Source organism: Histoplasma capsulatum, genomic scaffold (genome assembly GCF_000149585.1).
Source record: "Histoplasma capsulatum NAm1 scaffold_7 genomic scaffold, whole genome shotgun sequence".
Classification (NCBI taxonomy): domain Eukaryota; kingdom Fungi; phylum Ascomycota; class Eurotiomycetes; order Onygenales; family Ajellomycetaceae; genus Histoplasma; species Histoplasma mississippiense.
Genome location: NW_001813976.1, coordinates 440368 through 465283, shown reverse-complemented (window position 1 = coordinate 465283; position 24916 = coordinate 440368). Strand labels below are relative to the sequence as shown.

Below are 24916 nucleotides of genomic sequence, written 5' to 3'. Positions count from 1 at the left end.
GCCACATAAATGGATTCCTCTCGCTTTGTTGTGGGGTCTGTGAGCAGTATTTAAGGAGTAAGCATTATCAGGATGGGATATTCGGCGACAATTGAGTCGGGAGTCAGGGATAGCCGCTTCCGTGGGGTAATTGATGAGGACGAGGCTATTGACATGATGGTATCTCGAAAAAGTTATAAAAACGAAAATCAAAGCAAGCGGCAAACTCGAAGAAATAGTAGTAGCAGAAGACGTTCATCTACAAAAAGGAAAAAACAAGGAGGAAGCCGATAGTTTAGCCAGCATGATCCTACAGCGCAATGTGCTGCACTTCTATTTTCCGTATAACCACTAATACTCCAACACGGGCATCCAATCTCCGCCAAAACCGCCACTGCCCGTGCCTGTCTGACCAGCTGACGTGCCCAATCTCGACCAGGTTCCCGGATTTATGAGGAGCCTTGGTTTCAAAATTGCGGGCTAGAAACAAACAGCTTTGTTTTAACCAACCATCTATCTGCTGCGTCAAACAATGATATGAAATGAAAATGCCATTTCTGGAGCTGTGCACTCCGTATGATGCCCAGGCCTAGTGGCCTGTCCTCCCTAGATGTGTGTAGTGGGTTCAGTGATATGCATGTAATATATTGATATAGCGCTGATGAGACTTTTGAAATGCGTCTCCGTAAAACAGAGGACCACACCAGGTTACACGTCGGCTGACCCCTCGTGTAGTCTCGAGGACACACCTACCGTTGAACCAACCCTTAACTTTTTAACTAAGCAATCTTATCGCTGCTGGAAGTCATCTGTCAAGGGCGTAGTAACTATGGTTTTGGAATAGGACCTTTAAAAAAAAAGTGGAGCCCGCTTTGTAGAAACGAGGCTCAACCGCATTAAGCACTCACTGTTGAGTGTAACCTTTCAGATACATTATTTTAGATACCGTAGCGTAGATATTAGGATGCCGAGTGAGGTAAGGAATGTTAGAACTGAAGTAATTGATAATTTATAGATGTCAAGAGTAGTGATGTTATTGTAAGAGGTATGCTACAAGGGTAGTTACAAGAGCAGTGTGAAGTACGCACGAAGATATTAATAAGGTAGCAATCTCTTATAACTATTCAAAGCCTATCGCTGATGTTCTATGCCCTTCTATCACCACGTAGCTATTTTCTAATATAGATACTTCCGTTGCTCCTATTACAGTTATTTAGAATGAATGTGAGTTCTCAGATCAGACAATAGTATTTGATTCATTTAATAAGATATTTATGAGAGTGATGAAAGATTATCAGTTGGAAAATCTTCTATCAGGGAAATAGATTCTCAATAGTAAATTGAAGCAGATTAGTTAACTATATAAAAGTATAAATGCTGACTCTGCAAGAGAATCGGAGTTTCCAACCAGTTTTGTTTCTCCACGAGTACCATGAGTCTCTTCATCAATTCCACCGGTGGTCATTCACATTGCCCTGAGCCAACCCTAGGGCCAGAAGCAGGTTTTTTTTTTTTTTTTTTTTTTTTTGGTTTCATATTCATAGATGTGCTGTGCGCTAGTCTGTAATAGGAAGTATCGGATTCCGCTAACTTTTTTGGCCAGCTTGATGATCATCACGGGACTCTCTTGCCTCACCCATCATATCATTGTCGGTGGTCGCATTGACGCTCAACAGTTCTGGCCCAGGCTGCTTTTGTATACCTCTGCTAGGAAGCGTCAGTCTCCATTAGAGTTGCTTCGTTTCCTGTTTTCTTTTTACCCACCAGTCGCTGTTTACATGGGTGACGTCCAAAAAATGAACACAGAGCTCGCCTCCCTCGAGGCTGAAGTGAAGGAATTCAAGGTCCAGGTATGTTTCTCGTAGTTTCATTCCCTTCTTCGAATTCCCAAGGTTCCTCCGCGCTTACGAATCCAGAGACACGCTTTACGTGGTACTAATATATCCTATAGCTTGAGGCAGTTCAATCGAGTTTGCAGGTAGACCCAGATAATGCCGAACTGCAGGGACTGAAGACGGAGCTTGAAGAATTCATATCCCTCACGGAACAATCCATCTCAGAGCTACGACCCTCTCCACAGAAGCCGAAATCCTCCCCTCCTCCTGCAAAAGAAAAATGGTCGAAAGAGAACCACCCGGCATACCAAGCGGGTTACCGAAAACCCACCGTTGAGCCCACTCCTCCCGAAGAACCCCAGCCCTCACCTCCGGTCTCTTTATCTGTAAATGATAATGTCCTAGCCCGATGGGCCTCCGGAGATAACACATTCTATCCCGCCCGCATCACATCCATAACAGGCTCATCCACAAACCCCATCTACATTGTTTCTTTCAAGTCATACGGGACAACTGAAACCCTGACTGCGAAAGACATTAAACCCATCATTGACACGCGAAAACGCAAGGCTGATGGACTATCAGGCTCCGTATCCCCACAGACGCTTCCGGCCAATTCGAGCGTAATTTCTGCTGCTGCAGATATCAACCCAGCTCTGGCTACCCAGGCGCGCAAGGAGCCAAGCAAGGCAGGCGACGGCCCCATGCGCCCAGCTAAGGTCCCCCGAAAAGTCAGAGCCAATCGGGAACTGGAGGCTGGGAAGAGCAAATGGCAGGATTTTGCGGCTAAGAGTAAGCTCGGGAAGGCTGGGAAGAAGGAAAGCATGTTTCGGACTCCGGAAGGGATCAATGCTCGAGGTGAGAATTTTCTCTACCCCACCCCTTTTCTAAAATATATATACGCTCATTTGCTGAACTCTACACTCCATGCTACATATTTCATGGAAATTCGAATCAATCACTGACTCTCTTCTTTTTCATTTTTCCCCCTTGATGTAGTTGGTTTTACTGGCTCTGGCCAACAGATGCGTAAAGATCCAGCACGAAGCCGTCATATCTATCAACAAGCCGAAGACGATTATTGATTACGCTCGATTTTCATACAGTTGGTTCGAATGGGTTTTCTACGAGAGCAGTCTTCCCCTTACTTTCCTCGGAAAATATCTCCTTCGTTAAAATCCCTTGTCTCCCATGCCTGTTGCGGCGAGACTTCAATTAATATAATTTCGCTTATCCCTTCTCGTCTTTAATTATTTGGCATTTCTCATCGCTGACTTTGCATCTTGGTATCTTGAGCAGATTCCCTAGTTTGTTACCACACCAATCCGATGGCAGGGAGCCTCACATCAAAATATTCGACTAATCTTTTTCTTGCTTCAGAAGGCGTTTGTAGAAATGGTAGTGCCTTCCCCTCCCCCCTACCTCTCGATAGATGCATTGCCGCTACTCCATCTTTTCCAATTTCATTGTCTCATTTCATTTCATTTTTTTTTTTTTTTTCATTTTTAATGAATTTATCTGATCAAATGAAATGCACGACTTTTTCCTGTTTTAGTCGACAAACTGTTTCAATTATTGTACTGGATTGAAAAGGGCCTAACGGAGCGTAACCCCTCCGGTTTGCTTGCATGGGGAAAGTAATATACGCGTTGTTATTAGCTTGGGGACCCACGCCAGAGGATGGTATGTAGGTAGTGTTTCTGGTCCATAATAATTGAAATCGACGAAATAGGATAAGCAATGCGCGAGGAGATGAATATATCCCAGGCGGCCTCATACCGACTATGCCTTTATTTCTATTTCCCAGGTAATGCCGGCAACGAAAGATGTACCGTACCATGGATACATTTGGGTAATATATTAGCCGTCTTCCACCCGAAGTCCTCCCTCCTCAGACCGTGCGAGGTTTGAGGTTTGCCGTCAGGGGCAATGTCGGTAATGCGATACGTGGGTGGTCTTCAGTTTATTTCTGCCTTTGCATGCGGATATATTTTTTTTGTTGAAGCGCCCCGATGCCGGAGGGTTCACAAATGGGATAGCAAAAAAATCCGTCGAGTGCCAACTAGTTTACATGATGTCGAACATATCGAGCTGGATTCCCCCCTGAAACTGCATGTCCCTCACTTCTATATGACAAATCAAGACAAATGATAGAAACTAGCGTTCTAACAGCAAGCAATCACTTCAAACATAACGAGTAGCATGGAATATAATTAACACGATTCATACTAGTCTAAACAGACATCGGATCTGTAAGGTTTCTTCCTTGTTGATAGCTCTTCAATTAGGCGATGGGAAAACCTTTTTAAGGTTTAATAAGAGCGAGAATAAGTGTCGTCGGACGATTACCGTTGCCCATTGTTCATACTGTGGAGCATTCCACTCCTTCGAAGATTTATACGTGTAGAGGATAAATGCCGTTGTCGGATATGGCGTTGCATCGACAATAGAACATATAGACATCAGTAAGCCGGTACTCGATAAATGGAGAGCAGGCATAGATATAATAATCTAACAATAAGGAACGAAATATTAATGGCCTCTATCCTATTTCTTAACTCCGAAAGAGTCTGAGTCCATCCTCTTCAACATCCTCCTCATCGTCCATAACCTTGTCCTCATCCTCATCATCCTCACCCAAAACCGCCCGCGCACTTCTCCCCAGCAAGGAAGCGAAGAACTCCCCCCTGGCGCGATCTCCCCATGTACCTCTGTCCTCTGGAGGCATGAAATTCTGCAGTTTCTCATGAACTGTATACCGCATCTTACGGCCCTTGGATGCCTTGGTATCCACAGATCTTTTAACCTTATCCTTGCGCATCCCAGTGGTGGGGTGGATAGCAAGGCGAGAGGGAAGCTGCATCTGAAGTGCTTCGACGCCGCTGTTGGCTGACATTCGTTCCTCCACAAGGTCGCGGAGGAGAGCCTGATAGAAAATAGAGTCGTCGTAAATCTCGTTAAGCTCGTGTGAGGCGCTAGAAGTGCCGTTGGGTTGTTTAAGTTGTTGGACTTTGTCCGTCATGGTGCGTTTGGACGGGTGACTATCCAGTTCTGTTGCAATGTGGGCATCCAGTACGGAAGTTATTGTTTGCTGGTCAACTGCTCCGTGATTCATTAATTTACCTCTGGCGTTCGGCAGTGCTGCCCTTGAGCCACGTATTTTTAATGCCCATTTATCCAGGACTGCGCGGCGGTGGGGCCGTGACTGTGCTTCGATTTCTTCCATGCGGTTCCAGATATCTGCCGACGAGGTGGAGGCACAAGGATGCAGGCCTCGTTTTCGTTTTTTAGAAGAGATGCTGCTAGTTTGGGCATCGACAAGTGCATGTCGAAGATCTTCGATCGTGCTCCAAAGGGCCAGTGCCGCAGCTTCGGCAGACTTGATCGAGGCCTGATCAATCGCGTTATCATCCTTCAACGTAGACGGTAGACCGTTCAGAATTGTAATGCCCTTCTGAAGTTTGATACGTGCGTTCAGTATGGCACCGAACGCCGACCGCTGTCGCTTGATCGCACTCCCCTTTGCAGCATCTGCCTTCGCAGCTTGAGATAATGACGCTGCGACAGTTTTGTGATCAGAAACCATGAGTCGCCTAATTTCAGCGCGATCGTCTGATGCGGCCGGCGCGCTCGTTTCGTCATCATTGCTATCCCCAAATTCTTGATCGTCTTCAGAATCAGTTACTCCATCTAGCTCACCACCAGATCCTAGCCCATTATCCATATCCTCAGATTCTGCATCAGAACTATCTTCTCCCACTCGTCCGTTCTCCGATTCGTCCAGCTCATCAGCTGACTCGGACATAACCTCGTCGCTTGTATCCTTGCGGAATGTATCGTCTTCGCTCCCGTCGCTTTCAAGTGCTTCTCTACTAACTCGTGACCCAGCATATTCGCGTCCGAGAGACACTCTTTCCGGTTTGCGGAGCTTGCTCTTTCTGTTGGCAGTGTCAGCCAGAAATTTATCAGTCAATGATGGTTGAGAGTGAAATCAGACCCACTCACCCAACAGATATGTAATGCTCCCGGCCGGCGTTAGCATTACCGTCCTCCGCTCCAGATGATTGATTGTCGCTGCTTTCTTCGCCGTCATTTAAGTCTTCTGGGTCAAAGTCTATACATATAGCTCGGCTGTCAGTTACCAGCACAGACCAAGAGAATTTTTGCACAGTATGAGCGCTCACCTTTCGGAGTTGGATCTTGTAGGTCAGCAATTTGCTCTGCTAGAGACTTCATCCGATCATGTCTCTTTGCCATGATTACTGTTTTGACGGGGCAAGTCTCGCCGTATGGCAAAAAAACGGGGTGTGGAGTTGTGATCCCTTTTTTTTCCTCCTCACATATTATTAACATGATTATATATTTTTGGCTTAGCGGGCAATAAAACTTCCGTGGGCTTCGGCAAAGCAGGCGGCATTACCGAGTCACATGACCAATATCAACCTCCTAAAAGCCCAGCAGCGACCAACTGTATGCCCACAAAAACATGACGGAGATTTGAACTGGGGTCAGATTCAGCTATCATGATGTGATCATACGCCAGCATGAAGGCAAATCAGAGTCAATTACCACTAACCAAAATGCGTCGCCACTTTTTTTCAACGCTACGACCCCTTCATCATGACAATCCGCTGGTACATCTTTCATGTTCTTAATATTATCTTGTCCGATTCTGATGTAATAAGTAGGGCTTGCCCCGATCTGGAACTCCTCCATCGTTCCCTCGTCGACGAGGTCTCCCAGAAAAGAGGAAAATTCGGGATGTCAACAAGGTTGTTGCTGTCTCTTCCGCTAAGGGGGGAGTAGGAAAGTCCACAATTGCTGGTGCGCCACACTGTTGGGGTACGTTTTGTTCCTAGGGAACAATTAGCTGAGTATATTTACAGTAAATATTGCTCTGGCTATGGCCCGTCGGGGTATTCGTACCGGAATTCTCGACACCGACATTTTTGGCCCTTCCATACCGACCCTCCTGAACTTATCTGGAGAACCGCGCCTTGACGAAAGTATGACCCTTTGTAATCCCCTGAGATCAATTTGATCTACTAGACTAATGCAGATTAACTATGTTTCTAAAACTTCAGATAATTGTCTCATCCCGCTTACGAATTACGGCCTCAGATCCATGTCAATGGGCTATCTCCTTCCTCCTCCTCCTGCCGACGCCAAACATCTTACAGACGATCCAACCTCACCCCTAATGGATACAACTCCCATATCGTGGCGTGGCCTGATGGTTACCAAAGCAATGCATCAGCTTCTACACTCGGTATCCTGGGGTCCTCTCGACATCCTCATCCTCGACCTGCCTCCAGGGACGGGCGACGTACAACTTACCATTGGCCAGGAAATTATTCTCGACGGAGCCGTAATCGTATCAACGCCTCAGGACATTGCTCTACGTGACGCAGTGCGAGGGTTTGGCTTGTTTGAAAAGTTGCATGTTCCCGTCTTGGGCATGGTTAGGAACATGGCGTATTTTGCCTGCCCACATTGCGGCAAGGAGACTAAGATATTCTCCAGGAGAGGACTGTCGCTGCCCCCTAGTGATGATCTAGAGGCGGGGCACGCGCATGGTTTTGAATTACACAATGGTGGTGGGGTGGTGGCAGCTTGTAAACGGCTCGGGATAAACTTCTTGGGTGACATTCCGCTTGATGCGCGAGTGTGTGAAGATGCGGATAGGGGATATCCCACAGTTGTAGCGGAAGAGAGCGACCAGCAAAGCACGAGGAGAAATGCGTTTATGAATGTCGCCGAGCAAATTGTGCGCAAGGTTGGGTTGGAATGGCGATAACAGAATACAGCCGTTCTTGTTGGTAAATAATTTGTATTTTTATAATCACATTTCGTCATGTCATTGTCTCAAACATAGTGACAACGAGGCCTTCTGCGAAGGTCTCTTCGGCTAGCTAATATCTCGTTTACATAGACCTGAATACGATACCCGCAGCTCAATAGTCCACTCCAACTCCGAAAATAGCGATCAATAAATAGCATGGCTCTCAAAAGGGAATGAAAAAGAAATAAAAATTGTGAACTACAGCAATACCCGTACCATGCGAGAAATAAACGGCAGAAAACGAAAGGGGAGAGACGAAAGCAAGAGAATAAGAATGAATGAGTGTAAAACAAGAACAAGTCCCTAGGTAAAACAACATGGCTTTGTGAGCCCTGCCTTGGCCTGGTATTATACTAAGAGTCGCTTTTGCTTTTGAGAAAAGCGCGATGAAATCTCTACCTGGGAAATATCATGGCCCCAATGTCTAAAGATATTACTCGTCAAATTCGAAGTCATACTTCAATTTCTTGAGTTTGCTGGGGTTGCACCCCTGGGCAGTATCCCCGCGGGCGTCGCCCCGTAGCTCGGTGTCCTCTTTAACAGGCAACTGGTCGTCAACGGGCGTGGTTTTTTCATTCCTATCAACGCCAGAAGGATCGCTAGTGCTTTGCAGGTCATTCTGTTCGGGCGTAAATGGGTCAGGATTTGTCCCAACACTCGGGGTCTCACATTGAGTTTTAAATTCACCATCTGGCCTCGATCTTCTAAAGAGGGGCGAAATCACACCATCCGCATCATTTATTGACCTCTCACTCGCGTCATCCGTGTAGATGGATGAGGGTCGTCTGCCGTCGTGATTGAGAAACTGCGGACCTGCCAATAATCCTAGCTGGAATTCCTCGGGTGGAGGTTGGTTGGGAGTTGTCGGGTCACAGCCTGAACTGGTGAATTGCGGGTCGCATCGTTTCCTCGAGCGTGGGGGAGGCTCAAGAACTGGCATGGATTCGGCCGCTTGGCCAAGATCTGATACTGTGCGTTCCTGATGGGAATGCCTATGTTTTCGTTTGACATGAGGCAAAACTTGATTGCGGAGCGAATACCTTCTGGAGGGCAATTTGTGCAAACTGGGTTGTGGACCAACACGGATATCCGCTTCTCCCACTGTTTGTGCTTTTGCAAGAGCCGCCGTATCATGTTTGTTTGCTATGAGGCTCCACAGCCACATACCATGGCTCTTCTTGTATTTTTCCTCTTCGTAGGCGACAGATATGTCCTTTCTCGATGCTAACGAACTTAGTGGAGGATATTCACCATAGCGGAATACGCCAACCCCCTGCTGAATCTCTTGCAGCCTTTGCCGTTGCACCGCGGATTTCTGCTTTGCAAACTTCGTATCCCATTCCTCCTTGGCTCGCAGCCACTTTAGCACTGGGCCGGGCTTGGGTACGCCAATCTCTTCAGGCAACATTTGTAAGGCAGCAAAGTGGGATCGCGCTGCCAAGGGATATATGTTACCGTCGCCATCCACCCGTTGACGAATCATGTAGTCCTCGAATTGTGGGAGAGGATCGCCAGCCTTCCCAATCACCATGAGGCCTGAATATGGGCTGGGTGTTGCGCTTTTTTGAGCTGATGTATGCGAACTATCAACGTCACTTGACGAAACTTCAGATGCATAATAGGGAATGTCAATGCTTGCCTGTTGTGCTCTAGCCAATGACCAAGCTCCGAATTGGGCAATTGATCGAAACATATATTTTGCTGGGCGTGTGAAGCTCAGAGTAGGGGCAACATGACAAAGATCATCCCACACCTGAAGTTGGACGAATGTGGGCGGGAATTTATTTACAGTCTGGCGGCTGGGATCGTGGCGGTCCAGGTATTCCTCGCTCGGTAGGAAGCAAGCTGGGTCAGCAGCTTTGTGGGCCAGGTAAATTTGCTCATCACGAAGGAGCTCCGCGCCTCCCGTTAGGATCAGCATGGGAGGCAAACCGCCCAATGATGGCTGGAGAACAGGAGAAACAAGGGGATGTGAGAGCAGTTCATTGGTGGTGTACATGTGGATCTGGTCCTTAAGTTCAACGAGCTGTCCATCGATTTCGACCTTTAGGGTACGATTTCGATTATGGAATATCTCATGAGGTTCGTATATTGAAGAAGTGTCAGATCGATGTCCCACAGAGGTTTCTTTGCTATGTGTCAACGACGTCACGCCACGGAAACTTCGTCTGGCGGCTTTCGTACTCTTGTCATGGCCGTGGACAGAGCTTGAAGTACGTGAACCACCATTAACTCGTGTTTCCTCAGCCTTCATAATTGTATCTATCTCGTCGGTGTTCGGAGGAGGCCACGAAAGAGAAGGACGATGGATGAAGCCGTAGGAAGGCACATAATCCCCATGTCCGTCACCAGACGCCGATGGAAAAGAGTGCGTTAAATCAACCCATGGAGACATTAGGATAGCACCCGCAGGTAATGGCATTCTTTGGTCTCGCAATGTCACCAGGATACTAGCTGAAATGTTAGTTATGGATGGGAGTAAATATAGAGATGAATCACTGACGACAGTGCGATTCCACCCCCTGCGGAGTCGCCAGCTATTATGATTTCTGACGGCTTATACATGCTTAAAAGATATAAATATGCTGCTAGGCAATCTTGCAAAGCACACGGGAAGGGAAACTGTGGAGCCAAGCGATATGCGGCTGTTCATTGTCAGAATTTATGTGTTTGTACACCTTGGTCCGCGAAAACGCTCTCAGAAGATATCGAACTTACTGGCAGCAGGTTAGTATATGCTGCTTTGTAAAATTACAAGTTTGCATGGACCTACCGAACAAAAACCCTTGCTTTTAACTTCCTTGCATGCCTCTGTATTTGATATCGATGTGAATTCGGGCTCCCAAAATAGTATGCTCCCCCGTGTATGTACAACATCACGCGATTGGAACGAACACCCTTCCGCTGACGTTCGACAAAATCGTGTTGCATTTCTACCCACTCCCCTTCAAGTGAGGAATTTTTTCCCCGCCATCTCCACCATTTGTTGCCACCGACCTGTGATAGGCCTTCCGAGCCAAGTTGAATAATAATGAGGTCCGCTGCCGATGCAAGATGGTCCTCGGGAACTCGAAGCTTGTCTACCTTCACCCACCTAGGACTAGGGACCGACTGGGACGTGAAAACCTGTAGGTCTTCAACGGTATGGAGAGAGGAGTAGAATAGGAATTGGCGAATGATATGAAGACCTTCATGGTACGAGATGCGTGCCGTAGGCTTCGACCGATGTTTTTTACGATTTGAATACTAGACCTATTGTCAGTCCAAATACCTAATGTAAAGAAATTTATGGAGAGATTGGTAAGTGAGGCTTGAATACATGGGTTAGGAGTGTTGAAATGACAGTGGGTGTTACCGCAACACCAACAGACAGTGTGTTAAAAGGCATCACCAGCAGGTCCGCAGGAAGTTTTTATTTTCGTCCAATTGAGAATAGAATGAATGATTTCAATAGCTTGAAAGTTGATGGTGACCTCCATCTCTTGCAAAAGTCGAGTTGATTGTGGAAGAGGAGTGAGTGCAAAAGAAAAGAAAACCACAAGATAATTTCTTCATACTATGGTTGCGCAATTCGAAGCGGCGCTTCCGCAGAGGATGATGTCATAACTATTTCCCAGTTCACATGCGGTTGCAAACTTTAATTTATTTAACCACGTTGTTTGCTCCATCCGCGAGGATGAGCTTCACAGCACAAGGAGTAGCACTACGAACATCAAAGCGGGATGCTCTTCTTTGCCTCTTGCTAACGCGATGAAACTCATGAATTGTGTTTTGGTGTTCCAAACTATCAACGTTCCAATTGTTGGCTTCCACCACTTCAAACATACTCGTACTACGCATTGTGAGCTATTGTTTTAGGGGTCCTGCGCAGGGTCCTGAGAACAACACTTTCGCCTTTGCAGGCGATCTGCATCCCCTTTCTGTTTTACTCTCTCAATGAGTGGAAGCTGTGCACGGCCAGCGAATATAACGGCTAGTGAAGTGGGAAAGGCTCACATTTGAAAGCTGACGCCCGCAATGTAGCATCAACAGCCGCCTTCCAACGAAGCATTAACTTCGCCGTTAGAAGTTACATCCCCGACATTCTAATTCTCGTTAGCTTAACATCAGTTAGAAAGCTCTTACCACTAAAATTGATGCTAATAATGGATGTCGCTTCCACAGAAGATCTTTAAGTACAGTACAACAAGGAACGGGGCTATCTCTCGTGAGTGAATGCGGAAGGAATGGAAGGCTCCATATTTTGATAAGATCGACATGTGATATAGATGTTCTGTCTCCAAAGCATACCATTATCCTATTTGAAATCTAACGATTTGGAAACAGGTGTGCTTCATTACGCTTGTGGATGTGCAAAATGTCTCCGGAATGCTGGATTATCCAGGACGGATGCAACCCAGGCCAGCAGCATCAATTAGGCGGACACTGAGACTCTAGCAACAACTACCATCAATTGGATGTGTTAGACAATACGGAGTCAAACAAAAGTGCCAGCCATCGCCATCTCTTTAAAATGATCAATACTTCGGTAGGGTCGACCTTAAGATAGTAGCATACTTTTCGGCCTCGCAGAGAGTGCGTTCCAGCACATCAGGTGGAAGATGGTTCATCTCTTCCCAATACCTATGTCTTTGAATAAATCGCAATGTTTTTCTCTGCGTGGATATCGATCAATACCTGGAAAACGCCGACCTCTTTCCGCAATGACAAAGTCGACATATTCTATCTTCTGGTAATGATCACCCGAAATACTACTTTCCGTTTGCCTGAGCAAGCAGACTTCTCGCCGTTCTCGACAGTTGTGTTACACTCTACAAATTTCTCCTTTGCGATTTTGAAGGTCTTTACGAGCGATGTCCGAACGGCGTAATTGGTTCAAGTATTCGGATTGAACTAGCTGATTTGACGGGCGGAATAACCTCTGAGAAGTTCCCTAATTGACGCATTGATGCTTGGCCCAGAGTGTGATATACAGATGTATCTGCAGTTTGCTGAGCAGACCAAAGTAAAATATGCCAGCAAGTATTTTCAAGGCCAAGTTGGCTTAACTGCACTTCGGAACCTCTCCACAAAGCCAGCTAGACCTGGATACAAAATCAATTGCAAGGAGCTTGGGAACGAGTATAATCATAGCACAGAATCACTTCCCTCCAATGTCACGGCTCCCAGTGCACGAAATGACTTACTCTAGGATGTATCTTATAGGATCCTTCAAGGCAAGCGGAATAAGCAGAGTTAGCTAACCTAGGATTACAGGGGTAATTGCCCTGATACCATTATCATATCATGATCATCCTAATTGCCTATGACTTCAGCATGGAGCCCATACAGGAAATCCGGGATTTGGATTCTAAGACGAGGCTTAATGCTCTGGGGGGGTGCAGTGCTGAAATAGAATTTAGTGGTTATAGACCTTGACTCTGGAAAAGAAAAAAAAATCCCGATATTATGAGCATTACTTTTCAACTTTGTCTAGGTTCTGTCGGGCGAGTTTCTGATCAATGCGCGGTTCAATAACTGTAAATACCATCAGGGAATGAAGATAGAAGAATGGATTCTTTCAAACACGCTCGTGCTCGAAAATATACGCCATTGATAGATGAGGTCACTAGTCTTGGCAACACACTAGTTACCCGAAGCTAGAATTGTGTAAAAAAAAAAAAAAAAAGTCCGAGCCAAAATATTTTTCCCAACCCCGCGAATTCAGCATCATCTAGACAAAATATTTACATGCTCTCATTGCCCAGCACCTAGAAGTAGCCGATTTATTCTCTTCTCATCGAACCTTATTTCAATATTTTACCGCAATAAAAGAATAATATTCTGTCAACGCTTTCATCATATCCCCCATTCCGTTCACCTGTAACCATGGCCAGCATTTCGACCACCTCCGCAACCCAAAATCCAATCGAGAAGCAACGAGAACAAGCAGGGAATAAACAATCTTCTACCCAGTTTGATTTAGGCATTACCCTGATTCTCAATTCTTGGCCAGCGCTCAACCTCGCCGTGCAAAGCTCCTGGGGCGGGCCCTCCTCCAGCGACAAACGCGATTGGCTCTGCGGCGCCATCTCAGACCTCTTCGTGGACCGGCCGGAGACCGACGCCGAAGACATTGAAGATGTCCTGATACAAGTTATGAATGACGAATTTGATGTTGTTGTGGATGATGAGAGTGCAGGCGAGATTGGGCGTAGGATCATGGAAGTCAGAATGGAAACGCAGATGGGGGATTTTACGAGGGTGACGAGGATGTGGGAGGAGTGGAAGGTGAAGGGAGGTGCTGGTACTACTGTTGGAGCGTTCAGGAAAGTGGAGGTTAATGGCGATGGAGATGGGAATGACAATGGTGAAGGCACGGAGGACGAGGACGAGGAAGAAGAAGAAGATGATGATGATGAAAGTGATATTGGGGATTGGGCGGATGACGTTGAGATGGAGGATGCGCCGGCGGCGGTCATGACATCGAGGAATTACTCCCCACAAACTGAAGCCCCGAAACGTGAGTCCCCGAATGAAACACGGAGGGCAATTGACGGTCAATGGGAGCGGGGAAAGTTCTTGCCTGAGCCGATCGTCGATGACGATGGGTTCACGAAGGTGGTTTCGAAGAGAAGGCGATGATGGCTTCCTCCTCTTCATTGTTGGCATTTATTTCTGGGCATCGTTATTTTGCATGGTGTACGTGCTAGGTCACTTGGGAATTCGGGATAGCATCGAGGGCGTTGGGTGTTCTTTTTTGTTTTTCAATACTATGGAAAAAGTTCTATATGGGCGGTTACGGAATATAAATGCAAGCCATGATGTGATGATTTTGAGCAAAGTGTGTGATTAAACAAGCTGTCCTGTGACACAACCACCATTTTATATATCCTTATTCTACTGCCCGGCCCATATTTATTTGTTGGAAGATTACCTATATAAAGCAAAACTGACAAAGTGGAATCATGGAATTGCCGAAAAGCTGGTCATGTCATGATATCAAATGCATATTCCCATGGGCCACCACATTGAATGCATTTCCCAGTCATGAATAACATCCATCCTTTTCTTCAGCTATCCGCTAGTAGTGGACATCCCGACGAGAAAACCCAACAAAAAATAAATAAGTATCACTTTTGACTTACGATTCTACGTTACGCCGTCGCCGCCGGCTCGTTCGTAATCAGCTTGGTGATCATGCCAATTGCGATGGTTTGTCCCTGTAAAGCATAGGTCAGCGGTATTTCAACTGACGACGCTAGAAAATGCGTAGCTATTGGAGTTATTTACCTGATCACGGAGTGTGAACCGCCCGAGCTGGTTATAGTCTTCAAATCGCTCAACACAAACAGCTCCAGCTCCGCCAATGGTTTCTAATCGAGCAATGATGGTTTGGCCCTTGCTGGCAAATGGAGGTGGTTTCTTACTCTTCCTGCCTGTATCTTTCTCGAGTTTGTGAAGCAGCGCAGCGAAGGTCACCTCTTCGATGGCGGCGTGCACATGGAGGACGCAGTTGAAGCCGGCGGTGAGAATGCTCTTGAGATCTAGAATTCTGATTTTGGCCTCGAAAGCGGAGACGCAGTGCACAGGCCTTTTGGGAGAGCACAATACAAATCCTGGCATGATATCTTCTTCCTCAACACCCCGAAGTCGAACACGGACTTGATCGCCACAAGTCGCCGTATTAATCTCCTCTTCCGTCTCACCGTACAGCGCAGTAACAGTGACTTCCTCGTGGTTGGGCATCATGATATAGCTGGAGCCCTTCTTTATTACGCCGGACTCAATTCGTCCTTCAACAACCGTGCCCATATCCCGGTACTTTGCGCTGACTGGCATCATGAAGGGTGCATTGATCTTACGTTCAGGCATTTTCATGTTGTGGAGGAAATCAAGAAGGCCAGGGCCTTCAAACCAAGGTGCTAGCTCCTTGGGAACAGGCTTATCAATGCCAATAGTCTTCTGCGCGGAGATGGGCATGAAGTGGAGATCTGCCTTGGCATAACCCATGCCTTGAAGGAATTTGCCAATCTTCGTTGTACATTCATCGTATCGTGCTTTGCTCCATTCAACAGTTGGGTCATCCATTTTGTTCACAGCGACTATCAGCTTTTTCACACCCGAGTTTCGGGCCAGCAATGCATGCTCGCGGGTTTGACCACCTCGCTCGAAACCGGTTTCGTATTCACCCTTTCTCGCGGAAATGACAAGAATTCCCACGTCTGCCTGAGACGCACCACCGATCATGTTTGGGACGAAAGATTTATGGCCAGGTGCATCCAGAATAGTATAATGACGTTCTACCGGACCATCAGGCGTATTGCCCGAGGTTTTGAAAAAAGCTCGTCCAACTTCTACAGTTTTTCCCTTAGATCTTTCTTCGTTTGTCAAATCCAAAGCCCATGAAAGATACCATGTCTCACGTCCGGCTTCTTTGGCCTCTCTTTTGTATTTTTCCATGGTTCGCTCATCCACCATACCAGTTGCATACAAGATGCTTCCACCTAGAGTTGACTTCCCTGCATCAACATGGCCAATGAAAATCAAGTTGATGTGTTCACGTTTATCACCATAAATCTCTCTGAGCGTAGCTTCATCGACATCGGCTGCCTGTTCTTTGGCGACTGCATCTGCGTCGCGCGCTGTAGCCTTGGTGTCCGCCGCTCGTGAAGGAGAAGACCGTCCGGACGATGTAGGCGATGTCTTGCCGCTACTAGCTGATTTCTTCTCCGTTTTTTCAATGGCTTTAGTAGCGGTCACTTTCGAGGCGGCAGCAACAGCAGCTGGGCCGTTCGAATTTTGTAAATCGCTGGCAGGAGTGACGGAGGAAGGAGGGGTAGGAGTTGCGCCTGAGGATGAGGTCGGCGTTTTGGACTTCATAGCATCGCCACCAATCGACAAGACCTTTGCCTTCGGGGGCAGAGCAGCTGGCGTAGCGGTAGTAGTAGTTGCCGGTTTCGCAGCTGTCGGAGTTTGTTTTGCGGCAACAGGAGCACCAGGTAGTGGTCGTTCAGCAATTGACTGTGGACGCCATTGTTGCTGCTGTTGAGCTTGCTGAGGGTTTACAGTATTTTGGTTGTAGCTTCCATATTGTTGACCATAGGCCTGGCCATATCCGCCTTGCTGAACGTAGCCTTGATTATACTGGCCGTATGGCTGTTGCTGATAGCTACCATATCCTTGTTGCTGGAAACCCTGGCCATACTGTTGGTATCCGTATTGTTGGAATTGCTGGTTCGATTGGAACGCGGCAGCCCCTGGCTGGAATGTCGAAGCTCCAGGATGGAAGGATGACTGCTGTTGCTGATTATTCAAGTTCAGATTCTGTGTCTGCCGTGATAGGTTATCGTCCTGTGCAGCGGGGTCATCTTCCCACGAGTCAAGCGGCTTGTTCGACATAGTGACGGGGAAAGAGCACAAAGTCCAGAGTCAATAAAAAGGAAAGGCAGAATATAAATATTGAAATGTGTATTTTTCGAGAATGAGGTGTGAAAGCGGGTGGTGACTAGTTAACTGACACCAGCGAGGGGGTTGAATTTTAGGCATACTGAACTAGTACTATTACGGGCTGGTTCCCTCCGCGTTAATCGCGTCTGACGATGACGTCGTCAAGCGTCAATTACCACGTGACCATGAATGTCCCTTCCACTATCAAGATGTCAACAAACTAACTCTCCTGATGCATCTGTCCGTTGGGAGTTGTCCGGTCATCATGGTGTTGGCAGACTAAAATGCGCCTATATTGAGTCGTGAAAACGCCGTGTCGAGCAGTCTCTCCTCGTCGAATTCCTCCCCTTCAACGTCCATCTTCATCTGCAATGGGGTAGTCATAATAGGACAGATTATTGTTACAGTAGACTATTTTCCAGGATGGATGTGTTCCTTTCCAGGGTATTAAGAAGCATGAGTTCCATTACCAGAATTCCAGGTCAGATCAACTGATTGGATTTGAACAGGTGACGCAGCAGGCGATGAACTATGCGATCCGGTAAGAATGCTATTTTGCTATTTCGGTTTATCTAAAGGAAGATGGTTTTGCTGATTAAGTTAAGGTCTGGAATTACCATTACTGCTGGATATGCCATCCGCCAGTCCGCAAAGTTGCTGAAGGTATGCTTGTGTTACGTGCCCGCGACTCTTTGTTTCAACCGCTAACTACGAGGCAGACTGTGAGCGATTCCGAGCGAGTTGAACTACAAACACTCCAGGAACGTTTGCAGAGCAAAATAAAAGTACGCAGCTTTTTATTCCGATTCCTTCTACTGGTGTTGAACATTTTTATTTTCATAATTCGACATGAGAATTGTTGGAAGCTTGATATCTAACTGTTATTAGATAATATCCCCGGCCATTGACATGATCGAATTGATGTGAGTTTCATTCAGATTGCTTCATGCTCTCACGATTAACTTGGTTGCAGAGCTGCCCGTGGTAATACCTCTCTTGAATCCGCTTTGGCACTTACCAAGTCTTTGAGGTGGGATATTCAAAACCTTGGTCTGCGACTGTCGAAAGCTGTGTCCGTGGAGGAATTATATCGAAAAGGAGCAATCTCAGTCACGGGCCGCACAAAACTTGATGGCGAGATAAAATCCATAATCAAGGATATCCGAAACCTCCTTCAGAGGATTGAGGATGCAGTGCCACTAATTAACCTCGCCATTACTACTTCTGGAGCTAATTTATCAACATCCCTTCCCTCAACGGTATCACCATCTCGATTACTCCAGGCCAGTACATTTTTGACGAGCGGCGATACGCAATACTCCATGTCTCCATCACAGCCTGTGCAGATTGGACCGACATTTACGCTATCAGTGTACATGTTGTTTTCAGGGCACATCCGTCCTGTGGATGAAGAGAGTGTCCGAAACACTACTTGGAAAGAGGTAATCCACAAAGCGCGGGTTAAATTACGGCGTGTATCTATGGATATGATATTTCCATCCTATAGGAATCTACATCGTCAGCACGACCTTACTAAGGTGAGAGATATCCGTGAAGAGGCCAGGAAAGATGAATTTGCGTACCAAATCCTCATTATTGAAGATCTTGATGATGGCCGCGTGCATACCGATGTCGAAAATATGGGAAGTTATGAAGATGTCGATCTTGCAGGAATCAGAGAGATAATTCCTATCCATGAGATCTCGAAGATATTCTACGCTGATACTGGCAAGATTCTTAATATTGGAAGTGAGGGAGAAACGAACAATCCTATATTACTTCTGAAACGGGACACCAATGCTATCCCGCCTAGGCGTATGATGGATCAACGGGACTCCGATTTTACTGATTTTGAAGAAGAGGAGACCGGTGAAAACTCAGGGGATGAGGAACAATCCCATCTTGACGCACAACTTCTGGGAGGTGATTCTTCATCCGCTCACCTAGATGACCAAAGTGAATCTCAGAAATACAAATTTCCGAGAGGCCTAGATCTCGAATGGATTGCATTTGAGGTCCACGACGAAAACGAGGATTCAGACTCCGAAACCGAAGCCGAATCCGACCTGGAGTCTCCCGCTGATGCATCAACTTCAACCTCAGGCTCAACTCGCAAGCCATGCTCCATATCCGTAGAACCACAACTATCAGAGAAAATCGCACAATTGCACCTCCGTGGGGACGACAAATCATCGCCCGCCCCATCACTCCCACCCACTCCACATCGACAACTGACAACCCAGCCATCTTCCCAACCCCTACTCCAGCAACCCACTCTCTCCAACCCCCTCTTTAACCACATCCGCACCTCTCTTTCTCTCCTCGAAACGCTCCTCCGCCTAACCTCCCTCCAGCAATTCCAACAACAATCCCACCTTTCCATTACTGACGAGCTCTTAAACTTCTTTTTGGAGGAATCCTCCGCAACCGGCGCAGGTGGTGACGAACACCATCGCCAACGTGTCCGCGCCGAAGCCCGCCGCAAAGTGGGTTGGGACCCGTATAACGAAAGCCCTCTGAAACGGCATGGTGAAGAATACCAATACAACGGCGCGGACGCTGAGTTTGAACAGGGGTCTACAAAGCTATCTCCTAGCCCCGTAGCGTGGAATACTAGAGTAGCAGCTGAATGGAGTCTGCCGCTTAAGGGCACGTACCCGGGATCGCCTACTGAAAGTCAACTGCCCGGCTCACGCAGGAGGTCCCGTCGTTCAACAACGCCCCTAGAATATCCCATAGATTCTTCAGCGCCAGAGTCACCATCCATACGCGCTGCCCGTAACGGGGGTTGGCGACCTGAGATACTTAGAAGGCAGCAACTACAGCGGAGAGAGGGCAGTCAACTGGTCCGTCCGGAAACGGGGCAAACGGATCAAGAGCTAGGTGCTAGTCCTGCTTCGATACGAGAGACTTCAAGGGAAGGGTTGGGTAGTTAGGTGGTAAGATGGGTTGGTTTATGTAAATAGAATAGAAGGAAATTGATCCACTGATGAATTAGACGAGTTTTTATGCAATCGTTCTTCTGAATCCTAGCGCATCCTATCTTTCCTTTCCTAGGGTGACTTGCATGTGACTCTTAAATTCTTTCTAATATCATTGGTAGATGGAACAAGTTTTAAGATGTGTTTTATTGAGTATTTCGACAACTAGGGAACTTGAGAGAGTTGTATCTATCAAGCTTGACGGTGGGCATGGCTGGCTGGCTGGTCAGACATTGTGATATAGGATAGATATTACCCGTCATAATAGAATTACATTTCTTACCATAGTTTTCGCCACTGTGGTAAGAGACATAAGCTCAAACGACCCATCGAGGTTCAGCTCAACCATATAATATTCGGAAGTTCACTAAAAGAAGCAAAATTCAGGCGAAGACCACGCGGGCAAATGAAGGGAACATGAAATGAAGGGGATAAAAAGTAATCAAATTGCGGAAAACCCAGAAACTCTACGCCCGATGCAGCAACGTTCCAGAAGATACATTACATGAAAAATCTCGAAAGGAATCAAAGAAAGGACACACAACGCCGATGCCCAGATTACAACTGTAAAAAAAAGTAACACGCCAGGTGTAGATTTAGTGGGGATATAGTAAGGGCACAGGCAGGGCACAGGGTAACTGAAAGGTGAGAAAACCAAGACGCAACAAAAAATAATTTCCACTGACAGGAGATCTTAATCAAAACACATAAATGGTCTCCGTGAGCAGAATAATACTGTCGTAATGGGGTAGAATCCAGAAAGGGTCATATCCCACTGTGGCAGGAGTAACCAGCCTGGCAGGCTATTAAAACCAAGGAAAGACATGTACGATCAGACACGTCCACTGAGCTCAATATCAAAACAACATGTCGCGTGCTCATATTCCAGGGACAAACAGCAATCTCTTTCGTTCACTCCCAATCTTCCTCGTCACTATCGTCATCGGGCTTAGCAGCAGAAGTGGATGCTGATTTCTCTCGCTGCCGGGGACTGCTGGGAGCGCGACTTGTGGCGCCACTGACAAGGTCGTAGCTGGCGTCACTGTCAGCCTGTGATTGTTGGTCATTCGAACTGCGGTGCTCAGTAGCCTTTAGCGTCTCGTTACCGGATGATAGTCGGGAGGCGTTCATCGAAGTCGGAGACTCTGACGGGGGACTAGTGCCACCAGCTTGGTCGATGGTAACTTGGGGGGTAGATGGGGAGCCAGATTCAGAGTCAGAATCTTCGTCCCAGGCCACTTCCTCGTCATCGACAGTGGATGCACCTGTTTCAGTGTGTTAGGAAGATGGCAACTGTAAGAAGATATAGTAAACACCATGTGAATAAGCGAACAGACCTTTCAGCATTTCCTTCCGTCTTTGTTCCTCCGTTTCAATAACCAGACGGAAGAAGTAATACCGGCACCAGAAATCAGCATACTCAACCTTCTCAGGAACAAGGCTTTCCATCGCCCTCCGCAGCTCGGGATATGCCTCTAGATCGTGGGCAATCTCACTAGTCTTGCTATCAACCTTAAACTCGCTCTTCCAGCAGGACCACTCATCGCTAACAGGATCCTGCGATAACTGATCAATGTTCGAATGGATAGCATGAAGCTGTGCCTCAAATCGCGTAGTATGGATAACTCTTTTCCCATCAACGTCCTTACTCTCGAAAAGAACCGTCTTATTATCTTTGGCATCTTCAGGGGGTGCAATGCTCACAGCATCACGAAGGAAATTCCGGATATTGGTCCCGAAACGAAGTAGCGCCTCATCTGCCGCATCCTCCGCCTTCTCGATATCCTTTAAGCGCTTCGCAGCCTCGCTGCGGAAGCGAGAGATTATCCCTTCCCCATCCGGTTCATCATCAACCTTGTCATTTTTTTCACTTGATGACGTAGATGCAACGGTAGAGCCCTCCATATCATTTTCATTTGCCTTATCTTTCCCTTTTTCTCCTATCTCATCACTGCCATCTCCACTTCCCAATGCTCCTCCTAGCGACAGCCCTCTCGTCCGCCCAACGATAGTAGCCCTCAAGTCCGTAAACCCTTTGATTGCCTCTTCGCTCACGGCCTCGTACTCCTGACGGGCCCCTTGGTAATAGGTTTCTCCCTGTTTGCGAACATTACCCCAGAGGCCTCCTAGTCGAGCACCCCAGCGGTTTGAGGAAAAAGCACGGAATGTCTCTTGGAATTCGGCACCTAAGTCAAGATTGGGACGTTGGGACGATTGAGCAGATGTGTCAGCGTTGTTCGAGCCAGCTTCCTGGTTTGAAGACTCATTTTCCTGGTTATTGGCGTCGTGAGTGGTGAGGATTTCCTCTTGGATATGGTCGTATGCTATGTCCATTGTGGCGGTTTCATGAGTCGGGTTGGTGCTTGACGGGCTGAAGATAAGTATCGGGTATTCGAGGTGGGAGTTGTTAAACCTCCAGTTAGTTAACTCAGGTTAGATATCATTACGGTCAAAATGTTGATGCTCTCGCAGCTTGGCAATCGAGGAAGGTCGTCTCTTGCGTAGACCCAGAATGTTGGCTTGGAGTGACGATGTAACTGCGGGAGACTGGAGGATCCTCAATGGCATCCCACGTGATGACGATCCGTGCCTCGAGTAGTATAAAAATCCGACACAACCTGCAAATTACCTGCAAATTAAGTATAGGTATCTAAGTAATTAACTCAAATTAAAACGACAATATAATCCCAGAGCCCCAAATTCCGTAGTCGGTTTATCCCAATTAAAAAAATACAGTTTACGAGGACATTGATGTAACTCGGGCGCACCAGCAATCCTACACGAGAAGATAAAAAGTATGCTGCAAAATCTAACCCTTACGTCTCGGCCGTATCCTGGTACTCCTCCTGGGAGGGATCATGGCTGGACATCCACATTGATGGGCCGGAAACGCTTTCCATCATGCTATCTGTCAACAATTGACTTGTAGTAACTAGGCACTGGCAATCGTTTTGTGAATCAATGTAAGCCGTATGGTTCGGATCTGCATCTCCCATGTCACTCTGCTGTGAGGACTCAACTAGCACGACGGGTGGCGACGAGGGCGGTGAGATACTTCGCTCCGCTGTAGTGTTCAGAGGAGGTTGACGCCGTGGTGAATTAGAGATATGGTTCGTACTACTATTCTTGGTGGGCCTTGTTGTAGAAGCGTGATCTACGCTATCCTCTTCTGCTTCGTGTTTTTCGGGAATGGTAGAAAGGTGGGGGATTACACATTTCTCATATTCTGTCTCAGCGGCTGGAAATAACTCCGCCAGCCTCTGTGTATTAATATTGGCTAGCTCAGATCCTGGCTCAAATGATAAACTCATGGGCTTGCGGTAATAGAGCATGGACGCCTCGGAGTCAAGTATATTTTTTGGAAGGGTGTCGCATGTTTCCTGGTCTGAATTGCGGGCTTGGGTTGGGAGCTCATTCAGAGGGTAATCATCATAATAATCATCATTGCGCGATCTCGAACTGGAATCATGAATGACTTGAGTTTGAGTCCGCCAGGAATGGTGTTCTTTGCATGAAAGGTGGATTTCCTCGTCCTCTGTCTCTGCGTCCGTTTCATATATCACTCTTTTCTTAGATTTTTCTGCGTCAAAAGAGATCGTGTCAGGGTCACCCGGTTCAGTCTTTTGGTCCTTTGGCGTTGTTTGCTTTGCTATACTATGGGGTGATTTTGAGAGCTTTTTATCGGAGTCCTTTTCGGGCGCAAATGGAGGAGATGTAGTATGTGTGGACCTAAGTTCGATTACTGATTCTTCTTCATAACACCGGTTAGGGGAACCAGTACTAGCGGAGTTGAAAGGTGACACGGGGATTTCGTATTGTGCCAGTTGCGAGTCACAGATGGGGGTCATATACTCACCCTTCGAGGGAGGTGCAGTTTTCCTCGGCGTTACATTGTGAGAAAGTGGAGCAAGGGGAAATTTCGGCGGAGATTCCTTCAATGAGCATGGGAGTAATATGAGAGCAGGACTGTCTGGCGACTGTGATGAAGGAACCACCCGATTAATTGGTTTCCGCGGTGTCACTGGTGTTCGTGCCGATGAATTGCCTCCCAGATTGAGGGACGAAGGAGGAACAATTTGTGAGGAGTGGCATTTAGAATTGACCTCTGAGAGTTTCCTTTTCCTGCCTTGCGTGCCCGTCCGGTTGTCGCAGTTTGCTCTCGACTCCTGAAGAGTTCCGTCACACATTTTCGCTTTCGGCTCCTTTCCAATATTCTCCATTTGATCCACACCCTTCCTCTTACCCAGCCCTGCATGCATGTTGTGGCTTCTTCCATCATTCTGCCAACCGGTAACATATCCCATCTGAGTCAAGGTTTTATCATCATCTGATCCATCAGTTTCATCTACCTGCTTCCTTCCACCAAGATCACTCCCGAACTTTTGTCCAGTATTGGCCCTCCGCCCATTCCCATTTCTCTTTCTCCGTTTTGACGATTGAACTGGGACCTCATAATCTCCATCCCAGGTCTCTCCACCAATATACTCTAGCTCCAAATCATCATCTTCATCCTTATCCCCACGAGCTAGTAATGCTTGCGCCTGTTTCACAAAATCAATCTGGGTCAGGGTCTTCTGGTTGCGCGTGTTTCCCCCTAAGGCCAGCCTATACTGCCGCTCACGATCAATTCTTGATCTACTCAGCGGTCGTGCTCGTCTTGCCTCTTGCCTAGTCGTCTGCTTGCTTGTCTTGCGAAGGGGCTTGTCGAGTTTGCTGAGTTTATCGAGTCGGTTCGAGTTTTGAAGAGTGTTTGTTTTTGGCGGCATCCTTTCTTTTACTTTTCTTTTCGACAATAAAAAGAATGGGAAAACAAAATAGAAAAAGCAAAAGCACTCCCTGCGCTGAAAGGA

At 47.0% G+C, this 24916-nt stretch overlaps 9 protein-coding genes across 9 annotated transcripts; 5 read left to right on the top strand and 4 right to left on the bottom strand.

Annotated features, from left to right (window-relative positions):
• Positions 1 to 1775: 1775 nt before the first annotated feature.
• HCAG_05784 (predicted protein) lies at positions 1776 to 2899 on the top strand (the record flags this gene model as incomplete). The annotated part of the gene is made up of 3 exons (XM_001538129.1): positions 1776 to 1829; positions 1931 to 2672; positions 2814 to 2899. 3 exons carry the CDS (start codon positions 1776 to 1778, stop codon positions 2897 to 2899), a joined length of 882 nt encoding a protein of 293 aa, XP_001538179.1.
• Positions 2900 to 4368: 1469 nt separating this feature from the next.
• On the bottom strand, positions 4369 to 6071 carry HCAG_05783 (predicted protein; the record flags this gene model as incomplete). The annotated part of the gene is made up of 3 exons (XM_001538128.1): positions 4369 to 5752; positions 5820 to 5928; positions 5999 to 6071. 3 exons carry the CDS (start codon positions 6069 to 6071, stop codon positions 4369 to 4371), a joined length of 1566 nt encoding a protein of 521 aa, XP_001538178.1.
• Positions 6072 to 6394: 323 nt separating this feature from the next.
• HCAG_05782 (conserved hypothetical protein) lies at positions 6395 to 7752 on the top strand (the record flags this gene model as incomplete). Its single annotated transcript, XM_001538127.1, has 5 exons — positions 6395 to 6448; positions 6503 to 6656; positions 6701 to 6820; positions 6899 to 7590; positions 7747 to 7752. 5 exons carry the CDS (start codon positions 6395 to 6397, stop codon positions 7750 to 7752), a joined length of 1026 nt encoding a protein of 341 aa, XP_001538177.1.
• A 337-nt stretch (positions 7753 to 8089) lies between these two features.
• Positions 8090 to 11481, bottom strand: HCAG_05781 (conserved hypothetical protein; the record flags this gene model as incomplete). The annotated part of the gene is made up of 4 exons (XM_001538126.1): positions 8090 to 10106; positions 10160 to 10278; positions 10654 to 10902; positions 11368 to 11481. The coding sequence occupies 4 exons, from the start codon at positions 11479 to 11481 to the stop codon at positions 8090 to 8092; spliced, it is 2499 nt and encodes an 832-aa protein (XP_001538176.1).
• An 820-nt stretch (positions 11482 to 12301) lies between these two features.
• On the top strand, positions 12302 to 12895 carry HCAG_05780 (predicted protein; the record flags this gene model as incomplete). The annotated part of the gene is made up of 3 exons (XM_001538125.1): positions 12302 to 12511; positions 12632 to 12777; positions 12862 to 12895. 3 exons carry the CDS (start codon positions 12302 to 12304, stop codon positions 12893 to 12895), a joined length of 390 nt encoding a protein of 129 aa, XP_001538175.1.
• Positions 12896 to 13524: 629 nt separating this feature from the next.
• On the top strand, positions 13525 to 14280 carry HCAG_05779 (predicted protein; the record flags this gene model as incomplete). Its single annotated transcript, XM_001538124.1, has 1 exon — positions 13525 to 14280. The coding sequence occupies one exon, from the start codon at positions 13525 to 13527 to the stop codon at positions 14278 to 14280; it is 756 nt and encodes a 251-aa protein (XP_001538174.1).
• Positions 14281 to 14792: 512 nt separating this feature from the next.
• Positions 14793 to 17037, bottom strand: HCAG_05778 (hypothetical protein; the record flags this gene model as incomplete). Its single annotated transcript, XM_001538123.1, has 2 exons — positions 14793 to 14858; positions 14929 to 17037. 2 exons carry the CDS (start codon positions 17035 to 17037, stop codon positions 14793 to 14795), a joined length of 2175 nt encoding a protein of 724 aa, XP_001538173.1.
• Positions 17038 to 17508: 471 nt separating this feature from the next.
• On the top strand, positions 17509 to 20021 carry HCAG_05777 (conserved hypothetical protein; the record flags this gene model as incomplete). Its single annotated transcript, XM_001538122.1, has 6 exons — positions 17509 to 17529; positions 17595 to 17626; positions 17691 to 17748; positions 17805 to 17870; positions 17974 to 18008; positions 18059 to 20021. The coding sequence occupies 6 exons, from the start codon at positions 17509 to 17511 to the stop codon at positions 20019 to 20021; spliced, it is 2175 nt and encodes a 724-aa protein (XP_001538172.1).
• Positions 20022 to 20978: 957 nt separating this feature from the next.
• On the bottom strand, positions 20979 to 24832 carry HCAG_05776 (predicted protein; the record flags this gene model as incomplete). Its single annotated transcript, XM_001538121.1, has 3 exons — positions 20979 to 21331; positions 21404 to 22479; positions 22887 to 24832. The coding sequence occupies 3 exons, from the start codon at positions 24830 to 24832 to the stop codon at positions 20979 to 20981; spliced, it is 3375 nt and encodes a 1124-aa protein (XP_001538171.1).
• Positions 24833 to 24916: the final 84 nt, after the last annotated feature.